Genomic DNA, 18,959 nt, shown 5'->3' on the forward strand with positions numbered 1-18,959 from the left:
GGGGGTTGCGTGATACGGCAGAATCTGAAGGTAGAAAAGTAACTTAATTCTTTGTAACAGATGAGTTGCTCTGGGAAATTAGCTCTCACTGCGCTACAGTATTATAGAGCCTGAATCGCAGAAGATTGCCTACTACTTCATAAAGGTAAGCCAGCTCATAGAACATGGGAATGGTAATACCACCGAGCCACATAAAGCAGTGGCGTCAGGGCTGTTACAAACACAGAGCTGGTCTCAACATCAGCAGCAGCGTTCCAAATGATGTTGGGGAAAATTAAAACTAGTTACTTTTGACTGCTCTTCTGTGTCTTTGGGGTGTGTGCTAATGGAAAAAAAGAAAATCAGTCTAGGCTTGTTGTTCAGCTGGCCCTGTTAAAGTGAACAAAGCTGCCCTCAATGTGTGTCACTGTGCACTTTTCCCAATTCCTGGTAACATGGCAGATGTGTAGGAAAGTCATTATTGTTAGAGGTGCACGGCAATAATGATTAGAAAAGAACATCTTGGCCTGCTCTGTAAAGGGCAGATTGTGGCTCGATAGCTCTTTTGCTAGTGAGGCTCTCAGTTACTGCAAATGAGGTCCTGAAGACCCAGGCCCAGTGAGAGACAGGCCATGCTTACAAGGTAAACTTATGATGCCTGGCAGTGGCAGTCTCAAATACATCATGCTGCTGGGGATGGACTCCCTCCTAAGCCATGTCAGCATGGTGCCAAAGGTGAGCTAATTAGCACAGTGCTGGGCTACGTGGCTCTGTCACATGGCCACAATTACTCTGCTTCTGGTTCAGAAAGCAGCCCACTTGAAGGAGCACATCATGATTGAAGGTGCTGCTGCCAGGTACAGTAATTTTATCACACAGACATTTTCACTGTGGGAAGATGCCCTGTATTTCTTTATTTCTTAATACGCAGACAAAGATGGCTCTGCAAAGACAAGTGTGAAATATGCTTTCTTCAAACCACATGTGCCTCTGTCTTGCACATAATCTGGCTGCTTTTGTGTATGACAATGCAGTCACTATAGGTTTAACTGGTGGTGCTAACTTTGCCCTGATGCAAAAGGGTGAAGGGCTCTGGAATTACTTGAAAACTAGTTATGATAACTGTGCTAAAATGAGTGTGTTGGGCTTGCTGCACGAGTAGAACTACTTTTTTATACTATTTAAAACAAAGTATGAGCCATACTGTAGCGATTTCAGTACGAAACAACTCCAGCTGCCTCTGCAGCATGATTCTTTACCTTGTTGCTATGTTATCTGATATGCTGGCCAAATGCATTAACTGTGAAGTCACATTTATTTTAACTTCTACAGTGGGGAGGGAAGGGGGAGAAAGAGGGATTCTTTTCCATGCATCACTTTATTCCTCTTTTCAGATTTCCCTTTGTGCATAAGCAATGCAATGCTTCAACTTTGGAATTCAAAGGGATGGGAGACTAGCGTACAGTGGTATTAAAATAAGAGACCAGAGCTTCGAAACGGGTGGTAACATCAAACAAAGCTTGCCAAGTGACCTTTCTGAGCAAGTGTCCGTAGCACAAATTCACTCTGCAGCATGCCTTTTCCCCCTCAATAGGATCTGATCAAGTATTTCTGAATGCAGTGTTCTAACGAGTGTCTAATTGCTTGTGTTAGGTGGGGTCAAAGAAATGCATGCCTTTCCCAAATTAATCTATGTAAATTAAAGAGAAAGAGTAAAGAGACAGTGAAAGTTTTATTCCTTGACCTGAGAGACGGAATAGTTAATTTGGAGTTCTTACCATAATTATCAAGGTCGCCGGTCCTATAAAGCTCCAAATGAAGTAGGTGTCAAGTCGGAGCCAACATCTGTAATGAAACACAGGGGACAGAAGGCATTCAAGGACTGCGCCCAGAACATATATCAAGAGTGAGAGAGTGACAGAGAAGAATGTGAGCTGCAAAACATTCCACTGGGAGACAGGAAATATTACATTGCTTGTTCATTTAAATGCTGAATTATGTGCCCAATTTCTGACAGTGCTATTGATTGAGTAAGATAATTACCTCGGAAGGAAGCTGAGGAAAAAAAATGGCATGGGGCCTAGTAGCTAAGGCCTTTTGCATCTGTCACAGAAAACCTCATAAAAAAGGGAGGGACTCTATGAGCAGCCATTAACTCCCTTAGCTTTAAGCAATTCTTTTCTCTCCAATTATGGTGCAACATAACCTGTCTGTCAACTGTCAAGCAAGGTGACATTTTCCTGTCAAGATGTTCTGAGCAAACTCGGTGCAAAACTGAAATAAATCCCGGTACCAGACGACTGAAGCTTAATCAGATTTGGCAACCTCACCTTCCAGGGTTTTTTTTTTTTTTTTTTTTAAATCTTCAGAACCTGTGGCCTGTATTGTTCTAACGTTTTAGGGTTGCAAATGATCTCCAGTATCACATAAAGCTGATTCATGGCCTAAAACTAAATTATTAATCAGTTTGGCCAACTTCCCTTCCCAGGTTTTTTTTTTTTTTTTTTTTAAATCTTCAGAACCTGTGGCCTGTATTGTTCTAACGTTTTAGGGTTGCAAATGATCTCCAGTATCACATAAAGCTGATTCATGGCCTAAAACTAAATTATTAATCACTTAATTTCAGCCACATTTAATACGCCCAAAATTTTTAAGGCCCCTGGGAAATTACATTTCCATTCCTAGTTCATTTGAGGCGACAGGAAGATAAAATGGAAGTGACTAGTTCCTAGACAGATGAATATAAATCCCAAGGAAGTTGCATGTGATGCTGAAAATAATAACATCTTGTCCTGTTTGCAATGTTGCCCATTAAAGTTGTGTTTACATGAGGGCAACTAATAAAGTGTAAAAATACTTTTATCCTAGAAATTAAATGGATTTCCTAATTAAATGAAGTGACTAAGCTTGTACATGTTAATTTATCGTGATGTGACAGAGTGTAGTTCAGCAGTTCTAATGCTGCTGTGCCAGGGGTCTGAGCTGAGTCTTATTCGTTTCAGTGGAAATACACATGAACCAAGGAGTGTGTTAGCAGATCCAGGGAAGGCTTTAACTTCTAGAATTTAAATTCTACCAAATTAAGAATTCTTCTTTCTATACCTGATAATTTTAGGATTCATAAAAATTAATATTTCAAACTGCAAAATTATACAGGGATAGTATTTTTCCTTATAAAAACATGCACAAATAACCATAAAAATACAAACTGATTAAAAATATACCACGCAAGCATAGTGATATTTATAGGAAGGCAACACAGATTTTAAAAAAGTCATTACTATGCTAAGAGCACCTAAATTGTCACTGAAGGTATCCATCAGAATTTTAATCTGAAAGGTAAACCCAAAAGGCTTTCTTAATGAAGCCCCATGTTTCTTCTGCATTAACTGAAGTTCAAACTGCTTTAGGTACAGTTGGTGACAGACAAACATGAGTGGTTTTCAACTATTTTTAAATATATTTTTATGGGCATGTATGACTGTAGCACTGTGAAACCCAAAAGAGATCTGAGCTCTGTTGTGCTACGTGCTGTACAGTGCTGTAGCAATGAAATTCGGTGCCCAGGGCAAAGCCTGCAGCAACAGTCTGCCCTCACCCTGCACACAGATCCAGGGTGCACGTGCCCCCCCATGCTTGCCTGGGAGTGCACGCATCAGTAGGAGTTGCCCTTCCTCTGTCCCCGTGCCCCACCAAATGAGCTGCTTACGGCTGCATCCTGCACCCTACCCTGGCACCTGCTGGAACCCCTTCACTTTGGCACCTGAGATGGACGCGCCACTTGCCCCCTCCCCCCCGCCATTGCTATGGCACGGGCATAGCAAAAAAGTGCCTGCCCTGAACACCTTTTAGTTTACACCAATGACACGGAAAAAGAAAATATTGTTATTCACATTCGATAGATGGAGAAACAAAGCTATAAAAGGCAAAGTGATAGCAGGCACATGGAAGAGCTGGAGACTAAACTTGCGTCTCGCGAATCATTTCTTTTCAGAGAACAGTTTCTCTCAAAGTACATTTGAGAGTACGTGGTGTGGACAAGGAAGTCCATTATCAAGCAGCAGTTGCTGACGATAAAGGTCTTGGTCAAGTTCAGCCCTTACATACACAGAATCCTCATTGTGTCAAGCAGTGCTTTGCAGAGCTTTAGTGTGTTCTGCTCTAAAGACTGTGAGAACAGGCCCTCCTCCAGCTACACTCAGTTGTGTTTGCAGCTTGCAAGGAAAGAGGCCAACTGAACATGTCCCACTGTGGGACCTTGACTGTTCCGGGCCAACTGGGGTATGCCAGTGCCCCTCCATGAAAGTCAGAATAGATGCATCAATACACCAGCTGCAATATGGACATTTGCTCATTTTCCTTACTACATTTTCTGTGGTATGAGACGCACTAGTGTTAAGACACTAACACCAAAAAGAAAAAAAAAAAATTGAAAGACTTTTAAAAAAAAAGGATAAAATTGAGAGAATAGATTTTTATCAAAAAAATCAACTGATGATTTGTTATACTTTGTTCAGTTCTGTTTTGTTACACAGCCTTGGTGTATAAAGTATACCTTATCTTTATATATCTGTGTATATGCACACACACGCGCGCACACACACACACACATATATATATAAAAAAGGTACATCTCAATTTTCTATTTTCAGGGGAAGCATGTCTCATCTCCGTGAAAATATGGTAATTGCACGTTAATTTTAATCAGCTGATAATTATTTGGAGAAAAGGAGAATATGTTGTGAACTGAAATTCGCTGAGAAATGGACAGAATGCCCACAGACCGATCACAGATATGCCATGCCATAACACTATTTTCAGTCAAGTAGAAGACTTTTTATTACCCTTTTAGCATGACAAAGTGTTTAAAACTAATTGAACTTAAAAATATTTAACTTGCAAAAAAAATCTGGCAACAGGCAAAATCAGTCTCTGAAAACCCTGTGGAGCAAGAGGAGCATGGCACATTTAAAGTTAGAAAGCAAATAGTTTCTCTTTGAGCGCTCAGAAGTCTATGAGCTCCTGAAGAGTGGGACGGCAACAATCCCTTGGTTTTAGCTTGACAGCCATATGGGCACAGTTGTTCCTGTCTCTGGGCACAAATTCTGCATCACTGGTCTCTGACTTGTGCCCTCTTCCTAAAAGCTAGCATTGCTCCCTTCCCATTTCTGGCAGCAATAGAAATCTTGCACCCTGGCTACATAATTCAAGGTGTCCATGCCTCACCTGTAACATTCTGATGTGGTCCCAGAGCTAAATTCTATGCTGGGGTACTTTACCAACAGCCTAGCTGACTTATCATCAATAAAAGGCATGAAGACAGCAGATTTAACCAGTTATCTGGAATCAGAAATGCTTGTAAGCACCACTTTGCAGTATTTCCTTAGCTCTAGTTGTCAGCTCTGCCTCCACATAGTGAAAAGCAGTATGGGCTTTTCAGTGTTATATGATCCGCAAAAGCCTCTCAGTGTGTGGAGTCCTCCTTCTCTGCTAGAAGCTTCGTTTGTTCGTCCTCACCAGTCTGTCCGACTAATCTGTCATTACATTTTAGGGAAGGATACAATGGAGGAAAAAGGAAGAGAAGCTTTACTGAGAACTCAAAGGAAGAACAAAGTAACTGGATTCTTCTGTGAGCAGCCAAGCAGTTCAGATCTTTCAGAGCCTCAACAGGAAATGCTGAGTGCTGAGCTCTTTTGAAAATGTAGCCATCATGCTCCAGAGCACAGTTTGTGGCAAATTCTAGGGTTGTGGACTGCCCAAGGAATAAGCACCTTACTTTTTTTTTTAACTGACTGCATTAGGTCCGTAGACAAAAAATGGTCCCTTCTGTGCAAGGTGCCATACAAATGCAGTGTAAGAGTTGGTTTCTGCTATGAAGGGCTTGCAATCCAGATAGACAAGACAAGAACGAATAATATCAAGGTGAGAACAGGCTTGTTTTGTATTGCAAACTTGAAAAACGGTGTTGCAATCCCTCACTGTTCCAACAGAAAGGTAGGCAGGCTATTATGAAACTATGTGCCCCACTCCTGAGTGACAAAGAAGGAACTCACGGGTCTGTATCTCATCCATCAGGAGATAAAAAGCCCATTTTTTGGTGGTCACCATGAGGTGGTGTAACTTTGAACCCATTTAAATCAGACCTCATTAAAAATGCAAATTAAGAACAAAACATCAAAACGTGGGCATGCTGCCAGCTCTGTTATAGAGATGTAAATTGCTAATCAGACAAGTACCATATTGAGCTTTTCTTTCCTTAAAAACAAAACCACAAACACAATGAGCTGAATAAATGAGCTCCTTGAAACAAGGAAGCAATCAAAGACTGAACTCTAAAAGTTTCTAATCTCAAGTTGCTGAGCAACTCCTGACCCTTGTACACAGCTGCAGTATGAGCACCAACTTGTTTTACAGCAAGTTTTTCTGCCAGCATCCATTAAACAAATGAGATGCTTCTGTGCCTAGCACAATGCATATCAGATTATCTGACACTCCATGGATGCTGTATATACTGTACATTTTGCAAGCAACAACAAAAACTTGCACTTTTTCTTCAAAGAGATGTACGCATATATTCAGTTTGGTGCTATCAAGGTGCTATGTGGCATTGCTTTTCTTTTCTTTTTAATTTCCTCCCTCCCACAGTGACAAGTAGCTATATTCAGCCAACGCTTTTTTTTCCAAATAATAAAAGCCACAAAGAGTTAGCTCTATTTTCTGCATGAAGAGAAATCAAATACTAAACTATCCCTGGTGTATATTAAATGTAACCAATAAACAATCATTAGCTGCCATCGGAGCATAAAATTTGCAGAACCCTAACATATCATACTCTTTATGGGAGTTGGGTAGTTTGCTTCACAAGGCTACGCAGCCTCCTCATCTCTGGAACGCAACAGCCACAGGATCTCTGTATACAGTACATGTCACTGAAGGGTGGAATGATGTTCTGCTTTACTACATCTGAGTGTCCACATTGCTTACTTCTCTACCAGAGAGCAGTGAATGTAAGATATTAATATAAAATAAGTCCACAGTCACATCCAAGACACATCCTATAGGCAGAAGAAGTATTTTACAATAATATTAAGATATACAAAATGCAGACTGCTGGATGATGGAGTTCATAGCTGTGTATATACACTGGGCATTCATTTTACTTTAGGACAGTTGTGTCACTTACCATGTACACCCAGCTTTAGTACATACCAAAGACAAAAACAAATATTTTTGGCATAATTTAGAAAGGAATTTGATCATTGGAGGATGAAGCTATCTATAAATATGCTGTATAAAATCTACTGAGCTATTTAATACACTGCTCCTCTTTTCTGAGATCTATAATAAACTTTGATGGTAAAGGGATGGGGCAGCAGGATGATAGGTGGCTTTGGAGTGTGGCTAGACATGTTGCTTAAGTGAGTTACACAGGCAAGGCCAATGAAGAGTCAATCCAGGCTCTGGTTCAGCAAAAACAGACAAACAAAGACAATTTCAGTTCATGCTTAACATAAAGCCTGTAAAAAGTTGTGCTGAATCCAAAAGGCCCACTCACATGCTTGAGGGTGAATACATGCTTACACATTTTACTGGCTTGAGGCCATCATCCAAACCAAAAGCCAAGACATTTGTATCATACCACCCACCACTGTCTGCTTTGCTTATACTAATTTTAAAAAAAAGTTTACATTTTTTTCTGGTTTTTTTTGGATCTTCCCAGGACAGGGCATAAGGAGGATGGATTTGGTTAATAGGCAGGACAGAACAAGTGATGCTGAATCTTAAAACTGCAACCCCTGGGACTTACTTTGCAGCAAACTGTAGGTATGCCCATTTAAGACCCTGCAGATGATTTGTTATGGTCATTAGTTCATGACATTTGCTTTCAATTATTTTAAGGAACTTGAATTTTCTCACGGTGTTAAAGGAGGCTTGGCCCGTAATAAATGTTCCTGACCCAACAAGCCTATTTGTAACCTATTGTAAACATCCCAGAGCCATTTCTGATTCCCAGGCCATGCTGTCCTCATCAGGGTTTCATTTATTTCACTTTTACTACTGAGTCGACAATTGGAGCCAGCCAAGATGTGCAGACATTTTTTGTTAATTTCATGAACTGTCAGATTTCCCACATTCAGGCAGAAAGGCAATAAGGTTTGAATCCTGCTCATCTCAGTCAGATGAGCCATCTCATTTGGCCCCAAAGAGGGGGGGGAAGGGGGGGTGCTTTTTAAGGGAGTCATCATGAAACTATCTAGTTCAGAGATAGGCAACCCCTGGCACGGGTGCCGGAGTGTGGCATGCAAAGGCATTTTGCTTGGTATGCATGCCTCTGGGCAGACGGCAGGGAAAAGGCCAAGTCTGTGCTGCCACAACAAAGATCAGATCTCTCATGGTTCCTACACCATCTGCCCCAGCACACCAACATCTTACGAGTTGAGGTTGCGGGTGTTTTTGGCACTCTGCCCAAAAACAATGCCTACCCCTGATCTAGTTGCAGAAAATAAACCAAAGTAATTAGCCTCAAGTCTCTTAATCTGGCCAGTCTGAACTGCTCCTAAAAAAAAAAAAAAAAATCAATGTCAGCCCCTGGTGTAATTAAACTTAAGATAGTATCACTATTGAACAGGCACTGCAGGATGTCGATATGAATATCAGATCATGGGTCACTGTAAACAATATGATAAATACAGGAATAAAACAAGGACAAATGACCATTGCTGGCTGCATTGCCTGGATGTGTATTATATTTGTAGTGGATTAAAAAAAAGATATCCCTTTCATTAGATCTCTAAACTGAGGACTGGGAGATGCATGATTACTGTCACAAAGTTCTAGGCAGAAAAAAATTCTAAACTATGCTAGCAGCTCTACTACAACAAATATGAACAGTAACAGGCATGCAAAAAATATATTCCACAGAATGCCTTACAAATAATGGCCAAACCAAGCAACTTCTCACAATTAAATTATGTATGCCTGGTGTATAGTTCACTACAAATTCTAATCAGTTCTACCCTTCTAATAACATTATACAGAAAAATACATCATCATCCATCAACCAGCTGGAACACGATCGTTATACAAAACATACTGTATGTTTTTATTTTCCACTGTTAGAACGTGATAAAATTGAGCATTGTGGAATTATAGATTATAAACAAGTACTTTAGGCTTTATAAATATCTGTAAATATTTATTTGGAAAATCTTTTCAACTCATGTATAATAAATAAAGAGAATACGTGATAATGTGTTGAAGGAAAGTGATTTTATTGGTGTGAATATGCATTGGTTGCTTTACTTCTTGGTGACAAAGTTATATTGCTCACCTCAAATGAATCTCCATAAGTCTTTCTATATGGGCCTCATATATCACAGAAAAAATAATATAGGTAAAGCTTGTTAGAAAAAAATCATATAATTACATGGAAATGTTTTATCTGCTGAAAATTTGTCTTATCAAAATATTTTTTTACAAATAGAAATATTTCAATGATGAAATCCTGTCTTAGCCAACAAGAGCTGTAGTTTGGATAATTTGTGCTTCACTTTTGGCTGCGTGGTTGGATCAGACTACAACCCTCAGATGCATCTTAGGAGCCCCTACCATAGTGCATCATGACAGAGGTAGTCAAGATGGGGACTCCTGTGTACAGGAAACAATGGGGAAATTAGTCAACAAAACTGTAACTCTCATGAGATCCTGCAGCCACCTATTCAAAACAAAACATTTCAGGTTTTATGCATTCAGTTTACATTTTCTCTTGAAAGCAGATTCTGAACACAAAAATTGTTTCATCAAAAAAACAAAAAAAAACTGGTGGAAAATTTTCAATCAACGTTAGCCACAGAAGATTTTAAAAATTGTGACTTTGTCAGTTTTTCAAAACATCCCAAGTCTAAGGACAGACTTCCTCAGTATAGGGTCTAACTGTCAAGGCCTTGGAAAGAAATAAAAATGGCAACTAAAATGTTTTTACAAAACATTAGGCCTGTTCAAAGTGGCAAGTATTCACTTTGGATTTGGATTTGGCCAATTTGGAGGGACAATGATTCAATTTGGAGATTTGGATCACTGTCCTGAATTGATTCAACCGAATCAGATTCGAAGATTCGGCGCCACTTTGGCAATTCGGCCATAGACTAAAGAGGCAGCAGTCCTCACCATGCTGGTCACAGCTGCCTGCAGCTGGTAAGTCTATTACGGTGGGTGGAGGGGAGGAGGGAAAAGGCATGGGGGAGGGAGGGATTGGGGTTAGGGCTGCGACAAGCTGCCCAGCCAGGCCAGAGGGGTGCAGAACTAGGGGATGCAGGAGTGGGAGCGGTGGAAGTGGGGGCTAAGCCCTGTGCCACTTACCCACTTCAGCCCAGAGCAGGCCGTACCCCCCACCCCACCCTGGCTGGGCAAGTGGCAGCAGGCCATAACCCACTGCTTGCCCAGCCATGGCAGAGGGGCACAGAATGTGGGTGCTACCGCCGCTTGTCCAGCTGGGGTGGGGGGGCACAGGCGTGGCAGCGGTGGCAACAGGGGCTAAGCCCTACTGCTACTTGCCCCCTCCTACCCAGAGCTAGCCAGGTCTGCGTTGCATCCCCCACCCCAGCTGGGCAAGCAGCAGCAAGGCATAGCTTGCCCAGCCAGGGAGGGTGGAGGTGGGGGAGCATGATGCAGGCACGGCTCGTTCTGGGTGGAAGGGGGCAAGCAGCAGCAGGGCATAGGCCCTGCTCCCACCACTCCTGGGCCCACATCCTACCCCCCTCCCAAATCCTGCACCCCCACCACACCCCAACTGGGCAGTTTGTTCCAGCCCCAGCCCCAATCCCTCCTTCCCCCCCTCTGCCCCTTCTCTTCCCTTTCCACCCACCACAACAGACTTACCAGCTGGAGGCAGCTGTGTCCAGTGTGGTGAAGACTGCTGCCTGTTTAGTCTATGACCAAATCTCCAAAACGTCACTGAATCTTTTCTGAATTAATTTGGAGGCTTCCGATTCCATTCGGACCTTTTAACTAGTCTCCCGATTTGATTCACATTTGGAGATTTGGCCGCCGAATCTCCTCTGAATTGAATTGGTTACTGAAGCTTTGCACAGCCCTACAAATCATGTATATACTGCATTTTTAAGGCCTGCTATCTAAGTGAGCTATCAAAGTGAGAAGCAAGTAATAAATTTGTGTTGTACCCGGAGAAATGATGGAAAACAATGGCCAATTTTTTACCTTCAAGGTTTCAGTAGAGATGGAACAAAATCTAGTCAAGATCTTAGACAGCTGACACAGATCTGGAATGATAGTTTTACTGGACTTTACAAGCTAAATTCTTACCTCAGTCTCATCAGTGTCAATCTGTAGTAAATCCACTGAAAACAAAACAGTTAATTCAGATTTCTAACAGTGTAACTGAGATCAGAAACTACCCCTGCTTATTTAAATTTGCTACATCCTCTATTTTTTATGTTCACTACCAACCAGGAATAACAATAATAGCAATTTTGCTCAATAAATCATTTGCTGTTTTGGAGGATGCAATTCTTAAAAGCATTGTTTTATTACTGTTCAACTTGATGCTGAGAGCCCAGTTCATCCAAATAGCCCTAAAGGTAAGTACACAGTGTCTAACTGACTGTGACATTTGTATCAGGACTGGTGAAAGAGTTAGAACAGGCATTTCTCATCATTCTGCTTAACTGGCTTTAGCCTGTGGAACAGGTGTTGGTATGGCTGCTACCTTGATCTGTGAACTCTTGGGGGATACAAATGTCTTTTAGTTTTGTGTCTGTGCAGTGTCCCACAATTTGGGATTGGGCCTGTCCCAGAATCTGGGGTCCTATAGCCCTGTCTGTGGCAGGTAGGGAAGAAAGGATTATAGTGACCCAGCCCCACTCACCTCGTGACAGTTTGGGGCCACTGCTAATTGGCCTGCCACCATTCACCCTGTGGCTGCTTGGCCTTCCCCCCGCTTGAATCACTACTGTCATGGCTTGCACTCCCTCTACTACAGCAAGTGGCTACTTGCCTTGCTGAAGCCACTGTTTGACTTGCTGCTGCTCCCACCACTGCCTCCCCCACAGCTGCTGGCCCTGCTGTCAGTCCAAATCTGAATTTGATACCCCTTGCTTCCTGACAATCCTGCATTAATTGCCATTCTAAAGTACTTTGCTTAGGTGGACAGAGACATATTTATACATCAATTACTGAGAAGACATTCCACTTGCTACTGCAAGTAGCCCCTCAAAGTTCCATAAAAGATGATGCTTATATAAAGGTGGGTATCTATTTCACAAGCCCTTGCATTGGAAAAAAACTACATTTGCAAAGGGTTTACAGCTGGGGTACATAGCACACGGTGCATGGCATGTATGCAGCCCACCAAGACCGGTCGTAATTTCTACTAAACCACTTATTCCTTCATTTGGCATGAAGATCAACATAGAAAATGTTTTGAAACACAAAACAGTGAGTCCATCTGTTCTTCAAATTGTGTCCTTGTTGTGCGATGGCTTGTTGATCTGCATGTGGACCTAATGGTGTGGACCAGTTTCCTCCTAGCAATGTGATGCTTCCTGCTAAGGATGTCCCTTAGGAAGTGTATATTGTAAGTGGTTTTCACTAAGATTTCAAACAAGAACAGCACCTCAAAACTGATCTTCCACCCACGGAAAGGGCACATAGCTAGAATGTAAGTCCATTTTCAGACTCATTTAAAAATGTCACAAACAGCTGCACTAGAATACAGAGTTGCTCCTGTACAGAATAAGCAGTGAACATGCTCATGTTGTCTGCAGGGGAATGTTCTGCAAATGGACCTAACCCAAGACCAGACATCACAGTGGCTGTGGCCTCAACATTTTCCATGGGGAGGGGTGGAACTCCACTGGCTTGTTGCTTTGCCTACCTTTACATTGTTAATAAAATACAAACCCAATGAAGTGAAGCAAAGAATAAAAATAATAATAAGTGTGCATTATTACTGTTATTGTAAGGAAGCTGCCAAAGAAAATTAAAGACAGAAATTTCCTTTTGTTTGTCATTAGTCAGTGTTGTAGAGTAATCTAAACTGTGCTTTGATACCAGCTTCAGTAACGATGAAAACATTTAAAAATATTCATAATTACAGATGATGGAGCTCTCCCAACTTGCAGAGAGTCTAATGTGTTCTTCAGTCCCTGCTTGTTTTGCTTTAAGGCTCTGCTAATTTATGGAACACGTTTCTTAGAAAACGCAGCGTTTCCTCATTTAAACAAGGGGAAAACAACCTTCCAAAAGAAGGGCAAATTTGTGATGATAATACTGAACTCAGACTCCAAAAAAAATCATTTTGCATCTACTGCTGGTCTGCAAAATTGCGATAAAAGTCAGTCCTGTTTTCCATCCTGAGTCTGTCTTATCCTATTCATCTGGCAAGTCCTTTGGAGAAAGGACCACTGCTCATTATGTGACTGGATAGTGAGCAGTGAAACCTTTACTGAAACCTCCATCTGCTGAACTTGCAAAAATAACCACATACGATCAGGCTTTGTTGATTTACCCTCCATTATCTTTAAATGCAATGAGGTTCTGTATCCCTAAAATACAATGGCAACATCATACGGCAACGTGGGATCCCTCATTTTCAACAATGTGATAAATACAATGGCAACGTGGGCTCCCTCATTTTCTTTGTCTGCACAGAGAGGCGCGTGTCAGCGCCAGGGAACTTGCACTGTACTGCTCTCCTCTCTTTTTCTCCTGTACAAGAGCTTTGATCTCCTCTGTGCCAAAGATGGCTGGGGAAGAGGAGAGGGAAAAGTTGGCTAGGATCCTGTGGAACTGCCCCACTACTAAACATGTCATGCTCCAGGACTTGGCTTCACTACCTTCACCCCATGCTGTGATGGATGCCCCACCTTCTTCCTTTTGCTCTGCTCATTCCACATCCTAGGACACCTATCCATGTGCTGGACAACTGCTTAATTAAGATTAAAATTAGTCAGATCTGCTGGAGCATCCCACAGCATGCTCCTGTGGGATGCTCCATCTGCCCCACTATCTCAGCATTCACGAGCCATACCTGATACCTCGAGATATGTAGAAAAAGTATATAAATCTGTGTCTGTGGCCGAATTGCTTATTCTCTGAATCAGAATCAAATCTTCAGATTCAGCTGAATCAAATCAGGACAGTGATCCGAATCAGTGAATTGAATCACTCTTCCCCGAATCGGGCCGAATCAGAATTGAACACAGCCCACTTCACACACCCCTAGAAATATTTCCTGTTTAACAAGTGTTAAACTGCCTCAGGCTTTTTTCCAACTTGTTTCCTCTGTAGACACTGGGAAAGACCAACCAGATCAATGGCTTTTAAGTTCTGAGCTGATACAATGTTTGCTCTTCTGAGTCCTCCAATTAAGTTTGATTACACTGTGCAGTGGGAGTCCAGTTGGTTATGGGATTTCCTGGAATAGCTGAGATGAGCTAAGCATCTGTGTGGCCTGCCAAGGACCACAACATGAAAGCAGGAGATGATGGCACACAAACAGTCCTGCAGCATGTCTGACTGAGACCCTTTATCAGACCTGAAATAAAATGACCCCAGGGATTATATGGTGGCTCAGAGGGTGTTTCACTTGCCCTGACCTTGCCTGTGGTCCTGTTAGTCCTTTCAACCTGTGCGCACAAAGAGAACTTCTAGATGCAGGAATTTTTCTGAAGTGACTATATAGGATCTGCTGCACAGCTCCTTCTGGCTCACAGTACCCTCTGTAGCTATTTAGTCAGGGAGTATGCATCAAATGGGAAAATGGTGGCCGTGCTGGGCCTGACCTAAAGACCACTGAAGTCAATATGAGTATTTGCATTACTTAAATGGTCTTTAATTTACAAGCCTGGCCCTGTAGTTGTTTCATTCAGGGCCTTGTTACACAGTAATTCTGGGTAGCTCTTGGAGCTATTAATCCCTGGATTGTCTCCAGATTAACACTTTAAAGTAGTTTTAAAAACCCTTTAAGTAACTCAAAATTACACCACTCCAGGCAGAATTATTTCTGATCTGCACTACCCAGCTCCTGTTCCCCACAGATATGCCACTCAAGTTCAAGTCCTCCAGTATCGCAGGACCTCTCACACCCCCACCCACAGAGCAAGGAAAGAAGCCTACCCTGCCTCACCAGCTCTCTAGCGGAAACTCACAGCTACAGCTCCTAGTCCTGACCCTGCTCACCAGGCCTCTAGTGGCAAGACACAGCTGTGCAGGGACAGTCAGAGAAGGCTTCTAGACTAAGGGTGTAACTGCTCCAAATTCCAGGCCAGTGCTAACACCAATCAATATTTGTGCATCTCAGCATAATGTGTCCTCAGAGTGCTCAGGAATTATCAGGACCTTCCTTAGAGACACATGAGGCTCAATCACAACCTTGTCAACTTACACTTTATCTGTGCCGTAGCTCCTGTAGTCGACTGCTGCTGACACTGCCACTATCAATGCGGGCATCCCGTAGCCGACCAGGTAGAAATACTTTCTCCGTGAATGTTCACTCTCAAACACCTCTACTAGCATGATGTACAGCTGCACGCCCTCCAAGAACATCCAGGTGAATGCCGCCAGAAAGAAGAAGTGCAGGAGGGCAGCAAACACAGCACAGGCAATCTGGGAGATTCAATATAGCAAAGGAAGGGGTTGATTCTAAGCCAAAAATAAACAATAGTTAAAAAACCCACCACATTTATTGCAATCATGACATTCATTTTAGAACTGCTTTCTGTGCATCTTGAGTGGAAACCAATTTATAAAAACCACAGAATAGGATCCACAGAATAGGAAAAGGGATGTGAGAACAAGTAATTCCAGTGCACAACCTTTATTTCAAGGACATCTGAAATCAAATCAGCCCTGAGAAAATACAGTGCAGGGTCTCGGTTTGCAAGGACAAGTGAACAGACATCCCCCACAGTGGTTTTTGCAATCTTCAGCTTCCATGAGGACTTGATGCTCAAGGGGTCTAGCAAAGGATTCCTGTAACATTTTGGCAGGTCATATGCTAGATGTAGCCCAGATACCTGCACTGCCACAGCATGCCCAAAATTTTACACAGAAGACAAGTAGTTGTGTTTCCAGAGAGAAAGGAGCTGGTTGAAAGTGTCTGTAACAAGGAAAACATGTTAGCCATAACTGGATGTTATGAAGGAGTTCCCATTGGTGAAAGAAAATCCTTTTGTCTTTGCAACATGGAGCACATGCTATAGCTTCTTGAGGAAAATGATGAATGCAAGTTTGATGGGGGGTAGTTCTACACACACATGCACCAGACTGGGATACCTCTAAGAACAATCACCAAATTTAAAAAAGAAATTTGAAATTACTGAGTATGCATGACTTTTCTTTCTTTAAATAGAGTCAGGATGAGCAAAAGCAAATTCCTTCACTAGAGGAATAGGCATATGACTTATGGACTAAGTTTTCCAAGGGGCCTTAAGATTATGGACAGTGAAATTCAATGGGAATGGTGTACACCTTATTTCATTACACATTTTGATAAATCCTACCTCAAAGGCTTTGAGGTCACTGGGTATTTTGCTCCAGCTTTTCATAAGTGCAAGATCAATGCCTTTTTATACTTTAATGGATGGTTTGGGAAAAGTGATGTGAAAGTCTGCTTTCCATTATCCACATGACCACCAGAGCATTAGAATTTGAAATGCTTTGTCTGTGAGTGAGTCCTGGTTTGCAAACGGCTCTGGGATCTTCTCCTGTCCCAAGTAACTTTTCTGCACCTTGCATTTGGTATTCTTTGGCTAACACTAGTAAACAGCAGTGAGACAGCTTCTGCCCTATCGGAGGCAGGGTAAGGGCAAAAACCAAAAGCCAGAGTCCATCTCCACACCAGAGTAGCATTAAGTTAAGCCACAGTTTCCTTGGTCCCTCATAACTTTTTACCTCTCAGTTATCCAGTGGATAGCTTCAAGAGTAGGATGCTCCAAGCAATCCCTAGCCCAGAGTTGTCCAATTGGCGACCTGTGGTATGTGGTCTGTAGGCCACAGGCAGCTTGCAACTGAGTGGGTTAACTTTTAGCTCATGGGCCTCTGCAGCCACCTGTCCCACTACCCATGTGCAGTGTGCAATGGGGGTGGGGATCCTGTATGGCCCACATGGTGCATGACCTGAGGAAATCCAGTAGGATGCAACACAGTGACCATGCCAAGTCTGTTCATTTAAAAATGTAGGAACCCTATTCTTCATTAACCAAATTCCTTTACGTATATCAAAGCCACTACTTCTCACTGAGAACTCAATCCTTGATGAGTCTGAAGGCTTTTTCTTTAAAAACAAACAAACAAACTGCAAAACACCCCCCCCCCCAAAAGAATTGTATATACCACATGCAAATGCAAAATGGGGCTTAAATGTTTTAGGAAAAACAACGTTTTGTTTGTTATTGTTTTGTTCAAGTTGAGTTTTCCCTAAAAAACTTCCAGTTGCAAATTAATTCACTATCCAGAAATATTTGCTTCTGGACTGAGGTCAAAGGGCACACAATTTCAGCCCTTAAAGGGCAATTTATTCAGAAAGTTATAGAAGCCTTGAGCTGTCTGAAGCCAGTGTAAGGATTACAGTGAACTTTGGCTGATGTCCTCAAAGAAGGACCTATAACAGAAAAAAAATCTGAAAAATTACTCTACTACTGTTAGTGAAATACAGTGCAGGACAAACATGAAACTACACACACTTTTTGCATGCAAACTTCACGCAAATATCCAAGGTGCAAATCTAGCTTAATTGACATGGCTGTGAGGTTTGCCCTTGACTTCACTGGAATCAAGATTGCATCCTGATTATGAACCAGAGCCCTGATCCTGCTGAGATGTACAAAGGCACAGAAGAGCAGAGATGCATATCTCACTGCAGGATTATGCCCATAGACATTCTATGACAAAACAGGAGGGTAAAGATGTTTATGTTGAGTTTCTTACTGGCTGATCTGTCCGGTTGATACCAATGAGGAAAAGTAGCTCTGCCACAAAGAGGCTGATGCACAAGTTCTTGTGAATAGTGTTCCTGTCGCTCTGGAGCCCACGGAAAAAGCAGAAAGTAAAGATGCAGATCAGGAGGCAGACAAGTGACAGCAGAATGCCAACCCACGTGATCACATCCAGGAGAAGGTCGTGGACTGCATCACTGTGCTGGGGACATAACACAAAAATAATCAGTCACAGGCCAAGTGTCAGATAAACCATATTGGAGGGGGAAAAAAACAAAAAAAGGTATCTGTGTCTCATTGATAGACTTCTGTATCCCCTCACCACACTGTAGCACAAGGGACAGGTACCTAATGAAGAATTAAAATAGTCAAGAACATCATTTCCACATTAATGTTTGCAACCTCAAAGTTACACTCTTCCCTCTCCCTTTCTGTTGTGTTTGCAAATACAGCAGTAGGGCAGTGGTACAGATCATAACTGTGAGGGCGCAGGTGCCCTTAACAGATTCGGATCTCAGGCCATAGTCATTGGTAGATTTAGGATGATGGATTTAGTTTTATGTCCAGCATGGGGCAAAAACGAAAACTGCATCCTTCTTGCATCTTTGTGCCAGAAGGGTCTAATAAGCAAAGAAGCCCCATTTAATTGCACCTAGGTACTATAACTCTAAGCTGGACTGTCTTTCATGATAATAAAAGTAATCATAATTATCGCTAACAAAATTAAAATGGTGCATCTTTTTAACATGTGCAGAAATAAATAATTTTTGTGTTTTCAGACATAAAAACACTGTTTCAATGTCTCCCCCATTCGTTCACAAATAAAGGAAAATAATAACATTGATTTTTCAAACCCTGAAGCTGTATTTATGTATTTAAAAGAAATCTGGAAACTCAGGCTGGATACCAGAACAATATCCAGGATAAATAGTGACCTTTTTTTTATGATTTTGCTTTAAAACTGATGCATAAGGAAGATTTTTAACAGAGCTTATAAGATGTACGTTCCTCTTTATAAGGCATGTT

At 41.9% G+C, this 18,959-nt stretch overlaps 1 protein-coding gene across 11 annotated transcripts in view; it reads right to left on the reverse strand.

Moving 5' to 3' along the window:
- Positions 1-18,959, reverse strand: part of ADGRL3 (adhesion G protein-coupled receptor L3) — an 864,517-nt gene that overhangs the window by 96,189 nt on the left and 749,369 nt on the right. For all 11 annotated transcript variants that reach the window (XM_019534224.1, XM_019534215.1, XM_019534217.1 and 8 more), the window contains 3 exons: positions 17,926-18,135; positions 15,383-15,603; positions 1,758-1,824 (listed from right to left, as the gene is read on the reverse strand). In XM_019534224.1, the coding sequence (XP_019389769.1) occupies positions 1,758-1,824; positions 15,383-15,603; positions 17,926-18,135 (498 nt within the window). The remainder of the gene's footprint in view (positions 1-1,757; positions 1,825-15,382; positions 15,604-17,925; positions 18,136-18,959) is intronic.

The sequence above is a fragment of the Crocodylus porosus genome, unplaced genomic scaffold (assembly GCF_001723895.1).
Source record: "Crocodylus porosus isolate Cpor-Errol unplaced genomic scaffold, CroPor_comp1, whole genome shotgun sequence".
Lineage (NCBI taxonomy): Eukaryota > Metazoa > Chordata > Crocodylia > Crocodylidae > Crocodylus > Crocodylus porosus.